General features: G+C 34.0%; 2 protein-coding genes across 2 annotated transcripts; one reads left to right on the top strand and one right to left on the bottom strand.

Moving 5' to 3' along the window:
- Window positions 1-249: 249 nt before the first annotated feature.
- On the bottom strand, window positions 250-5,212 carry LOC105321481 (protein FAM50A). Its single transcript, XM_011419757.4, has 5 exons — window positions 4,950-5,212; window positions 3,816-3,955; window positions 3,209-3,326; window positions 2,845-2,914; window positions 250-1,242 (listed from the first exon to the last, which is right to left on the bottom strand). The coding sequence occupies exons 1-5, from the start codon at window positions 5,140-5,142 to the stop codon at window positions 732-734; spliced, it is 1,032 nt and encodes a 343-aa protein (XP_011418059.3). The 5' UTR covers window positions 5,143-5,212; the 3' UTR covers window positions 250-731.
- A 4,510-nt stretch (window positions 5,213-9,722) lies between these two features.
- Window positions 9,723-17,468, top strand: LOC117688820 (uncharacterized). The gene is made up of 4 exons (XM_066088122.1): window positions 9,723-9,852; window positions 15,284-15,524; window positions 16,390-16,620; window positions 16,913-17,468. Exons 1-4 carry the CDS (start codon window positions 9,760-9,762, stop codon window positions 17,143-17,145), a joined length of 798 nt encoding a protein of 265 aa, XP_065944194.1. The 5' UTR covers window positions 9,723-9,759; the 3' UTR covers window positions 17,146-17,468.
- The last annotated feature ends 312 nt before the right edge of the window (window positions 17,469-17,780 follow it).

The raw sequence follows: 17,780 nt of genomic DNA, 5'->3' as shown, positions 1-17,780 counted from the left end.
CTTCAACCCCAGGTCTGAGGAGAAACTAGCTGTACCTATGAAGAAGGGGACTGGTTCTATTCATAATTTTTTTCCCATTCACAAGTACTTCTTATTCATCTACATAGAGAGAGATAATATAAACAATGTATATTCCACATAGCAAAATTACTTCTCTGTTTCCTCTGGTCTTTGGCTTTCTTTGTTCCTTATTGTTTCATTATTCTTGCCCGGCCGATACAGTGGAAATTCAACGATCGAGTCTAAGGCATTAATTCATAGATTTTATTTGAATGCTACAGCAATCATATAAAAAGTTACAATATCATAACTTACTAATTACCAACATTTAAACACTTCAGTAATTTGAGCCAAGTACTAAATGATGATACATAAATCTATATTGAATGTACTGGGTCTGTGCATACATTTTAAGCACCAAGATATATGTAACTCTCAACACTTTTTTTAATGGCAAAGGACAACAAGCATGCTATTTGTCCAGTACATTTTCTTGAAAGAAAAGTATCAATCTAAAAATCTGCCTTGACATACAAAAAGTTCACTAGAATCATCCAATGACATGTAGTTTAGTTTAAGCTTTTGTACATTATGAGTGAAAAATAAGGCTTAGAATTTAGAATTCCTCATGTTCACAAATGCCTGTCTATCTTCAGTCTTGGACTGTCACATGTATTGTTGTGTGTAAACACTACCTCATTAATTTCTAAAAGAAATGGACACATAAGCAATTACTTGACAGTAATTTTTGCAGCGTTTTTGTCAGACACTGTGTACTCATCCCATTTCTTCTCTGGATCATATGGTTCCCACCTACTTGCAGGAAAGATGTGCTTATTTCGTTCGTACCATGTTCTGAGACAAACCTTCCCCGCATGGGATTCATCTTTCTCCACTGAGGCATCATTAATTATCCTCACGTCATCATGAACGTCGAAACTAAACAATGGGCCACTTTTCCCACGTGCCTTGGTGACAATAAAATCGTAAAATGTGTAATGGTGTGGAATAATCAAGTCCTCTTTCACATACATCATCTGGTCGACGGACACGACCTTAAGGTCATTAAACTCTCTCCGCAGACTCTCCAGACACTTCTGTAGAAACTGCTGAATGCTGTTGCCTTTTTTCATGCGTGCCTGTCGTCTGTGGCCGGATCCATCCCAGTAACTGTATGTGATGTCTATCTCCTCGTTTTTCATCTTCTCTTGTCTCTCCTCCCATTCTTGTCGAAGCTGCTCCCTAAAAACAAAACAACACACAACTGTTCTTTAAACTTCAATACTTTGATAAAAGAATATATACATTCATAAATGATATTAAAACATTTTTGTTATGTAATCCTTTGTGTTTATGGTACATTATATAGCGTAATATATTTGGATATTTAAACCCTGTACATTAAGTTACCTGTAGCTGTATATTAAGTGAAAAAAACTGTCGATTCTTAACTTAATCGACAGCTTCTCCAACTTAATGTACAGCTACAGGTTACTTAATGTACAGGTTTTAATGTTGAAAGCAATACACACACATGATCCTCAACAGTTAGGAAAATTTACTTTAATTCAAATATAAACATGAATACCAACAACAGAATTTAAAATATTATTTTTCAACAATATGAATATATCATCTCCGGTGAAAGGCATACATGCACAACAAATATGTTGACCATTCAAATGAATGGTTCTGTAAATGTGACTCCAGAAACAAATTAGAATTTGAATGAGAACATATTTCCAGAGGTAATATGAATTTCACTAGGTGCACTACTATTGGAATCACAGGGATCGCACATTTTAATCTTTTTTTTTCACACTGCCCATCACTTGAGTTTCCCCCTTTTCCATCACTTGAATTTAACCCTTTGCCATCACTTGAATTTCCCCCCTTTCCATCACCTGAATTTCCCTTTTTTTCCATGTCTAAAATGTCACTCAAAATGCTATCTGTATTAACTCTTTCTTCTGGGATCTCTAAATTTTGATTGCATCAAAAATATACTTTCTCCATCTGATGAAGACATCTTTTCTCATTGAGTTTTACCAAGAGAGTAGTCAGAAATCAGCTTAGATATCATTTAAATATAAACTTACCTGGCACTGTACATTAAGTTCAACAATACACCATTATTTTCACCTTTTTTGTTGTTGTTTTTTTAAACAGACAATCAATAGTGTTACGTAATCTTAGCAATCATCCAAGCCAACCACCTTAGACAGTTTATTAAGTTAACAATAGAGAAAATGTTTTAAGTAGGATAAAATCCTCAAACTGTCAATTCTGTGAGAGAAAGAACTGTTCTCGGCCCTTCGGGCCTCAAACAGTTCTTTCTCTCACAGAATGGACAGTTTTCAGATTTTCTCCTTTACATAAACCTTTAAACTAGATGCAAGTACCGGGTAAGCTTTGATAGTGGTGAAAAATAAAGACGTGTAGGGTAGTATACATGTATATTAAAACTGTTTTGAATGGATAAAAATGTAATGCTTTAATATTTCAAGCAGCTTTTGAAGGCTCTATTTTTCTACTATTCTTTTAAAAAAAATAACCAGAAATACACTTTTTAAGACTAAGAAGTTTAATCTAAAAAAAACAAGTGTTTACAGACTCCAATCAACAAACTTATTTACTCCTTTAAGCGAAAAGAAAACTCTTTTTACTTTTTTGGCCTGGGAAGGTAAAAAATAAAAAACCATTAACATGTCAACACACATAAAAGTCAAATATTTGTACTGCTTGTTAAAAAAATACAACCTTTATTATTTCCTAGGAATAATGTGTCAACTGTATCAGGATTCTGATAAGAAAGCTACCAGTATATGTAAAACCTACAGTTACCTCAGTTTGTTTTCCTCCTCTTCTCTGTCCCGGTCAGGCAGGAAACTTGTATCCACATCAGGATTTTTACCTACCAATGTTGAAAGTAATTCTTGAAATACAGCTCCAATTGTTCATAAACAGTCACAGAACATGTAATACAGATTACAAATCCAACCATACTCAGAATGTCTTATTAGATATGTTAAACCGTTTTCAAAGCCTAAAAGCTTTTCAATTCAGTGCACTGTTAACCCACCTTTTCTATTAAAAAAATAACTATAATTGGGGATCTATAAAAATATCTTAAAACTTCCTTTTCAGATCTCGTACATGTGTATTTTGTAACATTATGTTCAAAACTTCTACATGCATTGTTCCATACCCAATCTCTTTTTCTTCCCTGTCACTTCTACCTCTTCCTTTGGAATTTCTTCTTCTACCTCCTCCTCCTCCTCCTCCTCCTCCTCCTCTTCATCAGGGTCAAAGGAGAGACTGGCAATCTTAAAATGCAAATATTAACACTGTACAAATCGTAGGTGCTCGGCTGTTGTTGAACATATCAATAATAGATTGTAAAATAGCATCAAAAATGTTTTTACAAATTGAATTTCTAAGCATAATTGATAAGCAGCAAAAATCAATGGTATAAATAAAGACTGGATGTTATTCTATGAAAACTGAAAATATATGTTTATATTTTCTTTCTATCATTAGCTTGTTATATATCTAAATCCTTTATTACTATATTTGTCATAAGTTAGTAAAATGTCCATGTAAATCTTTGAAAAGTATATACTCTTAGTTATAGTATTATAGATATTTATACCTTATATCTCAGATGGAAAGAACTAATATAGGCTTTTTTTGCCTGCTATTCAATCCAGATTCACTTATATACTTATATGTATATTTTTGAATAAAATATTTCTTAAACTATATGTTTATTGAGTAAACATTTGTATATTGATATTCAACACATATATATTTACCTTTTGCTGTTCCTTTTTCTTTTTTCTCTCTTTTTCTTTCTCTATGAGTCTGGCTTGAGCATCTTTCTTGGCCAGCTGAAGCTGTCGCTTTTTTATCACATCCTCCTGCTTTGCTTTCATCTCATCCAGTGTAACAAGACCTGAAGCATTTACAATAAACAATTTATTTGGATGGGAGCTGGATGACAATATGACAATGGTACAGGTGGAGTAGGAAAGGAGAAATGAGTATATAAATACATTGAAAAAATATAACTGGACCGGGAAACAAACCCGGGACCCCTGCAACTCTAGTCAGGAGCTCTACCACTGAGCTACCCAGGCCGATATCCACAGTCCATTTAGCCCCAACTACTGCATTCCTCCCTCCTTAAATAGTCTTTGACCCTGAAGACCCAACACAAGTTCACCTTGTCAAGACTTACATGAAATCATATGGCTGGACCGGGAATAGAACCCGGGACCCCTGCAACTCTAGTCAGGAGCTCTACCACTGAGCTACCCAGGCCGATATCAACGGTCCATAGAGCCCCAACTACTACACAGGCAAATGAAGTTATCTGCGGACCTTCCGCGCACGCCCTTACGGTCACATCGTAAAACATATTAAAAGTCTACGGTATTATGACTACACTCAGGTGCCAAAAGTATGTCAATTTTTTTCTTTTTCATTAAAAACCAACATTTTTCAAAGAATCGTTAAAAGTTAACACATGAACCGATTTATAAAAGAGTTGGATTGATAAATTCAGAATTTCTCTAGATATTTTGGCATCATATTTAAATATTTTTCAAACCTCCAGTTCCTGAGATTTGATATTCACAATCCAAAGGAAGATTTTTTGGCCTGCATATTGCAATAGATATATAGTGGAGTTCTTTAAAAATATCTTTGTGTGGTGTTTGAAATATCAAATTTTACAAAAGAATTGACAACAAACTGTTTCAATACATGTCAAAAAATACAAATTGAATCTATTTAATCAATATAAATTTCTTCCAAAATCTGACAAAAAGTAACAACAGAAACCAGTTTTTTAAAATAGGTGTTGTTTTCAAAGAAATATATAGGGAAAAAGTACTTTTGGCACGCGAGTGTATGTCCACGTGGGAATTGAAAACAAAAAATCTCACCGATAGTGTTGGACTTCAGCTGTTGTTCCACTGCATCGTAATGTGAGGCAAACTTGTTTTGAATACTTCCGATCTTCAACTCATCCTCTATCTTGCGTTTTCTGGTTTCGATTTCCTCCTGTTCTTTCTGACGTTTTTTCATCAGTATTTGGGCTCTTCCTCCCTCTGATGCTGCGCCTTTGTAATGAGCCATGTTGGGGGTAACTGAAATTGGTCACCTACCGGTCTTCCTAGGCCAACGGTTGTACTACAACACCGGATATTGATTACAGAGAAAAAAAGAAGAAATTTTCGACGAAAACATAAAACATAAAAATTCCGTATTGATATGAGTTGTATTTTAGCTAACCTGTTTTAAGAACCAAAGTACTGAAGTACTGACGGGATTTGATTTTATCCATTATCATTAATTTAAAAATCAATTTATCTTGCATGGCAATTAGTTTCTATTTTATATAACGTTAATAGTTTGTATTTGAATTATGCACTTTTTTATAATATGAATTTTTAGAATTTCGAGAAACCCAATATGAATCATTTTGTGTAATATTTAAAGATAGATTTCAACTACTAGTATGTATTATTTATCGAAACAATTCTTAAAAATGTATGGATCCAAGCACTATGGATATCGAACTCTAGTCTCGTTTAACTAGACGTTCGGCTGTCTCCGTTAATATCCGACAAGCAAGAGAGCTCCCTCTCTGCTTAATTGTCGCAGATTTACGGAGACAGCCGAGCGTCTGGTTGAACGAGACTAGACTAGCCTATATTGAACTCTGACGTAGGAATATATGAGACTACAAAATATCTTAATTGTTCGTAGTATATAATTTGACTATTTTCAAAGTGTTTATAGATAAGTTTCCTTGAAAAACAATGCTTCAGCATAGATTACATCGAATTTTTTTCTATCTTTTTCAAGAACTTAGTCTTGTCAGCGGTGATGATTTGTGCTTAGGTCCAAACACTGTTTCACTTTCGGTTTGCAAGAGTAACTGCATAGGAGAGTTGATTGAAATCAACTCCCAAAAACGGTATATAACGGTTACGCCCGTGCCTGTTCTAAACTCTGTTATTATGGGTAAATATTTACATTCACTTTCTTTCCTCCTATTAAACTGCATTGATAGATTTGAGTGATATTTACGCATAACACAGAACACCCAATCACCAAATCTGGTGCGTATGAATATATTCATTCTTCCTTCAGAACATGACTGACTCTCCTCCCGACTTCAAACCGGATCACGACCTGATATTATACTTGGGATGATTAATATTTCATAGATGTAAACATTTTTAAAAGATTTAAATGAATTCAATTGATTAATTTCTTAGATTACCAAAAATATATTTGGTATACTAAATAAATTGAATTGTGTTATTAGGACTAAAAATGCTGTGCACTATTTTTGTCAGCATAATCCGGCTGTTCCAATGGCTTTTCCATTAATTGACATTGTGCATTACTCGTTGAATAAGGCCGAGATTTTTTTAAATAAATCATATTTGCGGTAAGAGAACAAATGTTAAAAAATGTAAATATAAGCATTGAATCATTATTTTTTGAAAGATGTGGTCTCATAACTGCATGCAACGGTGTGTGCAAACAAGTTTTCAATTTGTATGTCTGAATCATTAATAGAACAACCGCCCCATACATCAGATGCATATTCTAACTGAGGCCTTATAAATGAAGTATATAATAGTGACAGTGATTTTCTATTAAGTTTAAATTTAAGTTTTTTCATTAATCCCAATTTCTTTTGAGCATTTGCTATAATAGAATTTATATAAGATGACCAGGAAAGGTCCTCAGAAAATATAACACCTAAGTGTTTATGGGTGGGTACGAATGTCAATAATAATTCATTTCATAAATACTTTTTGTATTTAAAACAAATTTTACTCATGAAATTGAACTTTTTAACAATCCGGATTTGAGAACTCAAACCCTGAGTAAACAACGTCCTTAAGGTATCCGATGTACAATTGACCAAAACTGATGCCTGGTAAGGTATATATTCTATGTACTTGTTTGATAGGTAATGGTATGTAGTTTCTAAAAATATATTTTTTTCCCGCCAAAACACTATGGGGAAGTAACTCTATCGCTGCAAATCACGCACGGTAAAATACTATTTTTCTTTGACGAAAACACGTGTAATCATTAAATAAATAATATTTACCAAATAACGCCGCGGGGAAAAAATAACGTCATGCAACGGCAAATGACGTAAGCTGCTACAACGTCACAATCAGCGTAAGGGGTAAAAGTTAAAATAACTCGTTTTAAAATTAAGAAAAAAAGTATTGCTTGACTTTATGCATCAATTGTTTATTCTTTATTGTTTATTATGTTAGATAAAAAAATATTGCGACTTTTTGAAAATTTATTTCAAGCTCCGTAATCTACCGAACTCATCCCGGAAAATCCCGAGCTCTCAGGCTCATTTGTACCTTAACAGCCTTTTCCAAAAAATATGGCTAACAGAAATTGAAAAACCATGATATTTTTGTCATTTTAGTAAAAAAAAAAATCAACATGAAAAATGCAGCTCATATTGCTTTAAATAAGGGTTGTAACTTCTGGTGCTTCAGGAAAGTTGTATATCAAGTTTATCATCAATGTGAATAAACAGAATGACTACTATAGTCTGTCGCAAAGTATTGCTTCCATTATTTTTTGACGATTTTTAGTAAAACTACACATGCCAGTGAAAGAAATATAGTTGAAATCAATAAAAGGGAAAATATCCAAGATATCGGCATTGACACATTATTATTTTTCACTCATAAAAGTTCACGGGAACAAAAACTTTCTTACGGAATTTTATAATGGGAAATGTTTACATCCTTTTACTATTCAGAATACCTTGCACATTTTTTCGACGTTATCATCCGGGCTATTTCATGGCTGATGCAATGCAAAATCCCCGTAGACTTTCTATTTTGGGTTCTATTGAAACCTGAAGCGGTAGAGGAGGCGTTTCATAACAGATAATCTGGGTATTTTTCATATTAGGGGAGGAACATAGTTTGAGCACAAAGATATTCATGATTATCGAAATATCAAGCGAAAAGTGTTGGAAGCAAAAACTCGGGACAGAGTATAAAATTGGAAATCAAATATTAAGTAGATCTAAGTCACTTGTTGTCATGCAATGATAAACAAGTTGCGTTTTGGAGAAGTCATATTTGGACAATAATCGAGTGTATACGATATTATGGGCAGAACGTAACCTTTCATGGTTTGTCCATGCACTAATCTGGGAATTATATATTTATCCTTTAGCCCCTGTACCAATATATGAAATAGATGCCCAACTATTTTATAATTTTTTTTGGTCTAAAATATTATAAAGAACGATAAAAGCTAGGATTTAAAAAAAAGACATATTCTCTGCAAAAATGGAACAGTACTGCAGTATATCTCAAGATTGACCTGACATGTAAACGTACCAAATGTAATGGGAAAAGAAGAATGACCAAATTAAACAATAAAATGCTTTATTTGGTGATTCATGCGCGGTATGAAGGTAGCGACATTGCAGGAAAAATACACAATCCGCGTTAGCCAGTCGCTGTAGGTTTCGACCAATCGATTAACGGGTAGATTTCAGTCTGGCTGTTTCTATACAGCAATGAATTAACTATAAATTTCCGTAAGAAATACAAGTAAAGGAATCATACTCGGTAGATGTATATATAACACATTGGAAACATATATACATCGAACCAGGGATCCTTGCAACTCTAGCCAGGAGCTCTACCACTGAACTACCCAGGCCAATGTCCACGGTCCATATAGCTCAAACTATAGTCTGTCCCAAGTTATTGGTTCCATCGCTTTTTGATGATTTTTAATAAAATTACACATACCTGTGAAAGAAATATAGTTGAAATCGTTAAAAGGGAATATATCCAAGATATCTTCATTGAACAATTATCCCTTTCCACTCAGAAAAATTCACAGGAACGAAAACAGATTCCTTACGGAGATTTATAATAGGGAATGTTTTCATCTTTTCTCCATTCGGAATACACTCGGAATAAATCGCGAAATTTTTTAACGTTATCATCCGGGCTTATTAATGGCTGTTGCAATGCAAAATCTCCGTAGACTTTCAATTTCGGGAATGTGTATTGAAACCTGAAGCGGTAGAGGGGGCGTTTCAAAACAGATAATCTGGACATTTTTTATATTAGTGGATGAACGTAGTTTGAGCACAAAGGTATTTATTATTATTGAAATATCAAGCAAAAAGTGGTGCAAGCAAAAACTCGGGACAGAGTTTTTTTTTTTTAAATACATTACTCCCTTTTTAAATGATCACCCCAGGCTCTTACCCCTGGAATTAATTCACCTGTCAGTCCCAGCGGTTGGTCATGGCACCAAATGTAATATGAAAGGATGAATAACACATTGAAAACATATATCTGGACCTGGAATCGAACCCGGAACCCTACAATTATAGTCAGGAGATCTGTACAACTGAGCTATCCAGGTCGATATCCACGGTCCGTATAGCCCCAACTACTACACAGATACCAAATTTGAAATTCCCATTGCAAGATATTTTTTTTTTCATATTTGTTTTCAATTATGAAAATCAAATTTATTTACATCATCATAATTATATTACACAAGTAGAGAGAGAGAGAGAGAGAGAGAGAGAGAGAGAGAGAGAGAGAGAGAGAGAGAGAGAGAGAATTGCCGAAGTAAGCAATATGGCCCATGAGTCTATGCTGTTACTGTATGTAAAAACAAAACGAAAGCGAAAGTTGATATATACAATGATACACTATGGGGACGTCACCTTCAAAACCAGAAAAAGATGACATCAAAGAAATACTTATGAACACTGACAATATCTTTATCAAATTCAAAGAAGACCAGGTAACTATTTGCTTTGAGACACCTTCTTACCTGAATCGGCTTGCAAAGATGTACATGCATGTAGACCTATAGTACATACCTAGTACATGTATAGTCCTCGGTTGCAGATATTATACAGCTGTTATAAAAAAAAAATCATAAAAAGTGGTATAGTGTATTCGGTATACTCAAATGTACTCGCTTCATTAAAGTATGGCACGCCAAATTCACAAAATGAATATGAGCTAATCATAGTTTCACATTTAACGGACAATTATAACGGTTGTATACTGTAGTTTACGGACAGAAAACTATATTTAACGACGATAATTTATATTCACATTTGCAAACCATAGAAAACGCGATCATCTATGTTTCAGAAGTGTAAAACTATAATTAACACCGAAAACAACCATTTGCGATTTATCTGATAAATAAAGTTTCACTTTCACGATTGTGAAACTATGATCAACAACTCTTAACCATGGTTAACGAATGCAAATTATAGTTTACAAATGTGAATCTATATCTATCAGCAAAATCTATCGTTAATGTTATTTGAAGATAGAAACTTAGAGAGTATCATTCGTTAACTATAGTTTACAACCGCTAAATATAGTTATATAGATGAAAACTGTAGTTAATGAGTTTGCGGTTCGTAAACTTTAATTACCAGTCGATAAACCTAATTTATCAAATGTGAAACTACGTTTAGTTCATTTTTGTGAATTTGGCGTGCCATTTTATAGAGACCGGCGATACTGTACATTAAATATTTTATATCATTCAAGTACGACATACATATTGCATAATAACACGCTTATTTTCATTAAAAAGCACATAGGAGGTATTATTAATGAGAAAACGAGACAGGTTCTCTATGGTTGATACAAATTTAGAAAAACTGTCGAGCTCTTAATGATTTATGACACGATTCAATCAAGATGGGCACCTGAAACTTAAAAGTGACTTCTTAATGAGACAAGAGGCCAATAGGCCTTAACGGTCACCTGAGTAGAATATAACCCATACACAAACTTGTCGAGGAGTCTCATATATGCATTTAATTAGGTTTCATTCTGGAGTAGAAAAATTATAAATTTGTAATGACGACCATCACCCTGCCTATCTTTAAAAAAGAACTATGAAACCTATAATTTTGGCAAAATAACTTAAAGATCTGGTCTTCAAAATCATGAATTCAGTTTTCCTTTCAGGTGTGTGGGAGTAAAGAGGGTAATTTTTAAACATTATATGTATTAACACCTATACATCCATTTTGGCCCTGCCCTAGAGTCAAAACCCATACTCCAGGGGACATGAAAAAAATGACTTCCTGGTAAACATAATTACATGTATGAAGTCAGTTTTTCATACAGATGTGTGGTATAGAGAAGAAGATTTTTAAAAATTATATGCCTTAACACTAAATTGCCATATTGCCCCCCCCCCCTATGTCCTGAACCCCTGACCCAGGGGGCATGAATTTTGGTAAAGGGCTTCGTGGACATCATAATTATGTATTCAGTTTTTTGCCCACGTGTGTGGGAGTAAAGAAGAAGATTTTTTAAGATTTAATACATTTTAACTACCGGGTATATGGCCATATTGGACCCACCCTAGAGCCTGAACCCCTGACACATGGGTCATGAATTTCACAATTTTGGTAGAGGGCTTCATGGACATCATAATCATGCATTTAGTTTTAAACAAATGTAAATGTAAGTAGAGAAGAAAATTTTCTAAGATTTAATACATTTTTACTATATGACCATATTGGGCCTACCCTAGAGCCTGAACCCCTGACCCAGGGGGCATGAATTTCACAATTTTGGTAGATGGCTTCATGGACATCATAATCATGCATTTAGATTTTAACAAATGTAAATGGAAGTAGAGAAGAAGATTTTCTAGGACTTAATACATTTTAACTAAATGGCCATATTGGCCCCACCCTAGAGCCTTTACCCCTGACACAGGGGGCATGAATTTCACAATTTTGGTAGAGGGCTTCATGGACATCATTATCATGCATTTAATTTTTAACAAATATATATATGGGAGTAGAGAAGAATGTTTTCTAATAAATTGATACTATATGGCCATATTGGCCCCACCTTTGAGCTTGAAACCCTGACCCAGGGGCCATGAATTTCACAATTTTGGTAGAGGGCTTCATGGACATCATAACTATGAAACCAGTTTTAGCCTCACATGAAAGAAGATTTTTGAAAATTTGGGTGTTTTTTTTTTGCATATTTGGCCCCACCTGTGGTGCTTTGGTGGTGGTAGAGCCATGAATTTCACAATGTAGGTTCCTCTTACCATAAAGATGCCTCACACCAAAAATGGTAACAATTAGCCCTGTAGTTTTTAAGAAGAAGTTAAAAATGTAAATTGTTAACGGACGACGCACGACGACGGACGAAAACGGATAGCAATAGGTCACCTACATGTAGTTTACTCAGGTGACATGAAAAGGGACAATGCAAGTAGGCTTTTTCGCTTTGCCACCGTGTACAGTTTTTGATAAATATTGTCCTTTCCGATATATTTCATTTTATCAAATAAAATATACAACAAAACTACTTTAAATCAGTCATGTTGTATATTTTATTTGATAATATTCCCACAACTTTATATATTATTATTTTTTTATCAGTAATTTAAATAAAGCTCCTGTGATATATATCAAATATATTAAGTCAAGTTACCGGAATAATTAAGTCAAGTAATCGGAATTATGTATATGAACTTGGTGCTCCATGCACGCAACATTAGAAGTTACGAATGCCAGTTAAACCATGGTTTACGGATATATATATATATATATATATATATATATATATATATATATATATATATATATATATATATATATATATATATATATATATATAGATAATCGTCGTTAACTATACTTTTCTGTCCGTAAACTATCGTTAACAACCTTTAAACCTAGTTTATCGACTATGAAACTCTGTTTAGCGCATTTTTGTGAAATGTACTTAAAGGTACTTTATCAAAGACAGTAATGAAAGACAGAAGTATTCAACCATTTTGTTAATTTTTATCAAATACTACAAACTAAATGAGACGGCGTAGTGGCGATAGTATTATCTGTATCTGTCGTTTTCGCTTTCACATCTTCGCTGTCACACTTTTGCGCTATAAAACTGTAAACAAAAGCTTATTCGGAAAGTAACAGATACTGGGCATATATTTCGTACTTACAAGAGAAAAAAAAACCAGCTGCTGCACAGAAATGGGAATTATGTCTTTGAGACTACCTATGTATACTCTATAGTTAAAAAAAACCCATAAACGGCCAATTAATGAAGCAAGAGCCTAGCTGTGTGACTTATATCGAAAACGACATTACCATGGACATATACGTGTATTTAAGATCACTTAGAATTTTTTGGACCTTTTTTAAAATGAAATGTTTATATCGTGAAACTGTTCTTTAACTGATCGAAAACCCATCCCTGTACAAATGTCACAACTTAATATTAAAACGAACACAAAAAAGAAATTGAAGTGTTGTATTTCGATGAATGACCTAATAAAAAACAGAGGTAGTGAATATTTCCTCTCTTTCTTACAATCAGCACCCGTACTGTTCAAACTAGTTTTGTTACTCGGAACTGCCCAGAGTTAAAAAGACTGAATTATTTCTTTGATGACGGAAAGTCAAGTACTTAAGAAATGAAGATAATAATTTTTCTATTGATCGACGTATCAAAGAAAAAATTGACCGGAAAACTTCATCAATGCGCGTAGCGCATTGATGAAAAAGTTTTCCGGTCAATTTTTTCTTTGATACGTCGATCAATAGAAAAATTATTATCTTCATTTCTTATCATTTAATATCAAATTTTCAAATCAAAAAATGTGAAGTGTCATTGATCAAAAATGTAAATAATGTAAATAAAGCGGCGCGTATGAATACAAAACAATAACAGCAACAATATTCAAAATGGATGCGCCTTCAGCTGATGCAGAGCTATTGTACTGAATTTAATGGATTAAACACAAATAGTGAGTTAAAATCAGAACCGACTGAATTGAAAACGAAAGGAAAATACATGCGATAGCTTGTGATATTATTCACAGTGCAGAAAAATTCGTAATAAAACTAGTTTTCATGTGAGATCGGTGGAATATGCAACTGGACATAACCATCCAAGGAGAGGCGATCGTGGACGAAAATAGTTGTTATGTCGACAAAGAATAGTATGTTTAAGCGACTTTTGTAAACGTTGTGGTAACTAGATAGCCAGTGATGTACTTAAATGGTATATCTAGTATCTGCCGCTTGGAATGCGCCGAAGGAGTTGATGCATTGTACTCATAACGATGCTTATTTTGAATTTCTGATGACCGATCATGTAGGGTACTGTGTAAATTTAAAAATCATCGTTACCAAATTTGAACAGCAGTGTTACCGTGAAAGTGTATGGGCCTATATGTTCGTTATAATTATTCCGGAAAAGGAACAGCCAGCCTCGCAGTAATGTTGATTGATCTCAAGCAGACGAAATCGTGAGAAGACGCTTAATTTTCTATTTCGTGAATAAGATATTGTGTTTTGCTTATTTTTGAAGGTTAGACTTTCAAGTTTTTATGTTTATAAAGTTGTATTTTGTTTGCTGACAATAAAACAGACACAACATTACACTTTGTTGACAGTGTTTATTTTGGAAATTCCCGTTCTATAAATACTGGCACGCCAGTAGTGTTTGATCAGAACAGTTGAGAAAAGTAGATCCGGCAAAAATTTTATTGATGCAGGTATCAAAGAAATTTTTCGACCAATCAGAAGCGCCGATATCTCATCAAACGAATAAATATTAAATGATATCTAAATCACGTCCGGGAATCTCCACGGCGGAACTCAAAACTGACTCTTTCACCCAACGCGCATCTTTCACTCAAACATTCATGCACAATTACGGAATTATAACACTCTCACACCGGTGACTCTTTGATGGGAGGAATGACACTAATCTTAAGGAAAACAAACAACACCTATACTCTTTAGCTTTGTCCACGGCCCTCGGGGAATTCGAGAAAATGTTTTCAATCAACAAAGAATTAGAATTAGAGAAAAAAAAACATGTCATGTTGAGTGAAATATATTGAACTGAATTGAATTGGAAATTGAGATTTTTCATTAAATTTACAATGTGACAATTCCTCTAAACTGTTATAGTTCATGATCAGATTAATTTGATAAATTTTAAACTTTTAATGTAACAGAAAGACACATACATGTTGGCTTGAGTGTATGTTTGTTTTGTTATGTTTTATATAAATGAATGAAATAGCAAAGTTTGGCAAATTGTAAAGTCTTTATTATGTAGAACTGTTGACTAATTAACCAAGCGAGTTCTGCAAAGAGGACGACTCTCTTTAAAATTTAAGTGAAATGCTGACAACTTTTTTTTAGGAATCAATACAAAAAACTTTGAAATCACAAAGCGAAGCCATAGAAAGTCTAAGACGTGAAAAGGATGAATTAATGAAACTATTAGACAATTCACCTCGTAATCAGAGTAGTAGTGGCATACACGAGGATACCATACTTAGGCTAAAGGAGGAGAATTCAGAGCTGAAGAGGAAGTTACGGGAGAAGGAGGGAGAAGTTGCAAATCTGCAAAATATGCTGGACAGATTAACGCGGGAACCAGGTATTGGTCACGTAATGATAAGGAAACATTAGGGGTGGTCTTTGAACAATTCTTCAAATTTCTCTGGCACTACAGTCCGTTGTATGCATTCATAACGATCGTAGACGGGACTATGTTGCCCGTTAGATGGCATAGAAATAACAAATGTATTCATTGTTATACGATAGAAAATTTCAGTATAGCATGTATAGCTCGTTCAAGTTTTTTTTGTAATTTCTGAAGGCAACTGCAACTGACCTATGTCAAACCCAAAAACAAAAATAAGTGAAGGTCTGTGCTAAACTGTACATAACTGAAAAAAAAAATAAAAAGGACTCTCAACGAGAGTCCTGTCTTGAAATGGTTTTGGTTATGTATATGCTATTTGTATCACAAAACCAAGTGACAATTATGTTGATATGTCAAACACACCAATACAACGTACAAAAACTCAAATGTTATTATATATATGGTTGAAAGTATTTTGACATGTTGTTGGTTCTTTAAAATTGTTTGACTTTAGCCCATGGATAGTTCTTGGGCGTCACAAGGAGCTCAAAGTTTTATGTAGGTTTATAATTCATAAACTTGACTGTAAAATCATCCTGTTACAAAGGGGCTCAATAGAAACATTAGAATATGCAAGGAATTTTTTTATACAGGATCTTTTATACTACATTGTTGAGATATTTTGTATACGAATCCATAAAGCTGAATTTATTATGGCTATTGATGCTCATATGAGCGATGTGGCTTACGGGCCTCTTATTTTCCGTTTGCAAAGAGTTACAGTTCTACATGTACATTAATGGCTAAGCGGGCTTAATCAGATGTTCCTACATGTAATAATTTGACGTTGTAAACACAACTTTAATTTTCATTTCAGTGCTTGTTTATATGTATGCCTCGTCAATGAATGAAAGAATTTCAAACGCCGTTAGATCAGAGCTGCAATCGATTTTATCGCAGCATGTAGAGGCTACGAGGGACAAGAAGTTGAAAATTGTTCCCTTAGAGGACCCTAAGTCTGTCCCCGCCAACAAACCCCTGATTGTTCTCTGTATCAACGCCTCCAGACTGGGAACGGACGTGGAGCAGGCGCTACAACAAGTCACGTGTATGTCTGTCCTGTGCATGTGTGGATCTAGAAAGATGGGAGGGGCCCTCCCCCCTCCTCTTGGAATATTCAATTTTTAAAATTTACACAGTAAAATTACCAAAAATTTGGTCTGTCATCTGTCTCAGAGAGAGAGAGAAAGAGAGAGAGAGAGAGAGGGGGGTAATCATCTTTGATAACCAAAGGTCTGATTTGTTAATTTTTTATAAAAATATACGAATTGCGAATTGGACCTTGGGCTACTGAATATGATAAATAGATAGCATTTCATCACTATTATTTCTATTCAAAGGCTCCAGGTCTGTCACAGTAGCTGTGATTCACCACAAGGAATTCCACGCCCTGCCCCCTCAGGCCTCGGAAAAGCTTCTTCACAGTGAGAAGATCCGGGAACTCTACGCTGTTGTGGACATTGCCTTCCTCACAAACAAAGGGATGTACACTTGTGATATGAATAACAAATCACTGGAAAAACTGACCAACTTCATCTGTGAATTCAGCAACAATATGCCAATGCATTTTTGATATCATTGAATTTACAGCTATTCCTTGATTTTTCAATAAGCAATTTTGTAAGCTTTATCTGTATATTGTGTTTTAAAATACATCAATTCTGTTTTTAAAAAAAAAAATGTGATTTTGGAACATTTTCAATGTAGATGTCATATTAAACACAGGTGTTTTCTTATTTCAATCATTTCCTGTTTTAGAACAATTTTTATCATTTGTTAAAGAAAAATGCTTATGTGAGAAATAATGAATCTTTGTTGGTATGTTGAGGGGCCATTAAACAAGTGAAAGTTTAAGAAAATACAATAAAATATTAAATAAATGATATGTTTACCTAGTACTGGCCTTATTTGTTTTCCATTTACCGGTATATAGTAAACGTATTACAATGTTTACATATTTTGAATCTTTTTTTTACTGTTTTATACCTTTTCCTTCTTTCTGGAGCTGAACTAGTACATGTAGCAGTCAGTGCATGAATTCTTCAACAATCCTGTAGGCATTGATTGTTACTTGCAAGCATATTACAAATCTTTGATATTGAAAAAAAAAATCTTTCCATTTGAAAACTAAATATTGCTAAAACATTAGTGAAATTACAAATTATGAAACAAATTTCAAATCAAAGGTATAGTGTTCTATTAATGAGA

The sequence above is a fragment of the Magallana gigas genome, chromosome 6 (assembly GCF_963853765.1).
Source record: "Magallana gigas chromosome 6, xbMagGiga1.1, whole genome shotgun sequence".
Taxonomy (NCBI): domain Eukaryota; kingdom Metazoa; phylum Mollusca; class Bivalvia; order Ostreida; family Ostreidae; genus Magallana; species Magallana gigas.
Note: the sequence above shows the minus strand (reverse complement) of the source record. Positions and strands in the feature narration are given on the sequence as shown.

Bases quoted from the DNA above. Each gene is read 5' to 3' on its own strand.
- LOC105321481 (XM_011419757.4), bottom strand. From the start codon at position 5,142: ATGGCTCATTACAAAGGCGCAGCATCAGAGGGAGGAAGAGCCCAAATA. The intron at 2,915-3,208 runs GTATGGAACAAT...CAACATTGGTAG, and splicing joins AGGGAAGAAAAAGAGATTGG to GTAAAAATCCTGATGTGGAT. The intron at 1,243-2,844 runs GTAACTGTAGGT...TTTTGTTTTTAG, and splicing joins GAGGAGGAAAACAAACTGAG to GGAGCAGCTTCGACAAGAAT.
- LOC117688820 (XM_066088122.1), top strand. From the start codon at position 9,760: ATGGGGACGTCACCTTCAAAACCAGAAAAAGATGACATCAAAGAAATA. The intron at 15,525-16,389 runs GTATTGGTCACG...TTTTCATTTCAG, and splicing joins CAGATTAACGCGGGAACCAG to TGCTTGTTTATATGTATGCC. The intron at 16,621-16,912 runs GTATGTCTGTCC...TTCTATTCAAAG, and splicing joins GGCGCTACAACAAGTCACGT to GCTCCAGGTCTGTCACAGTA.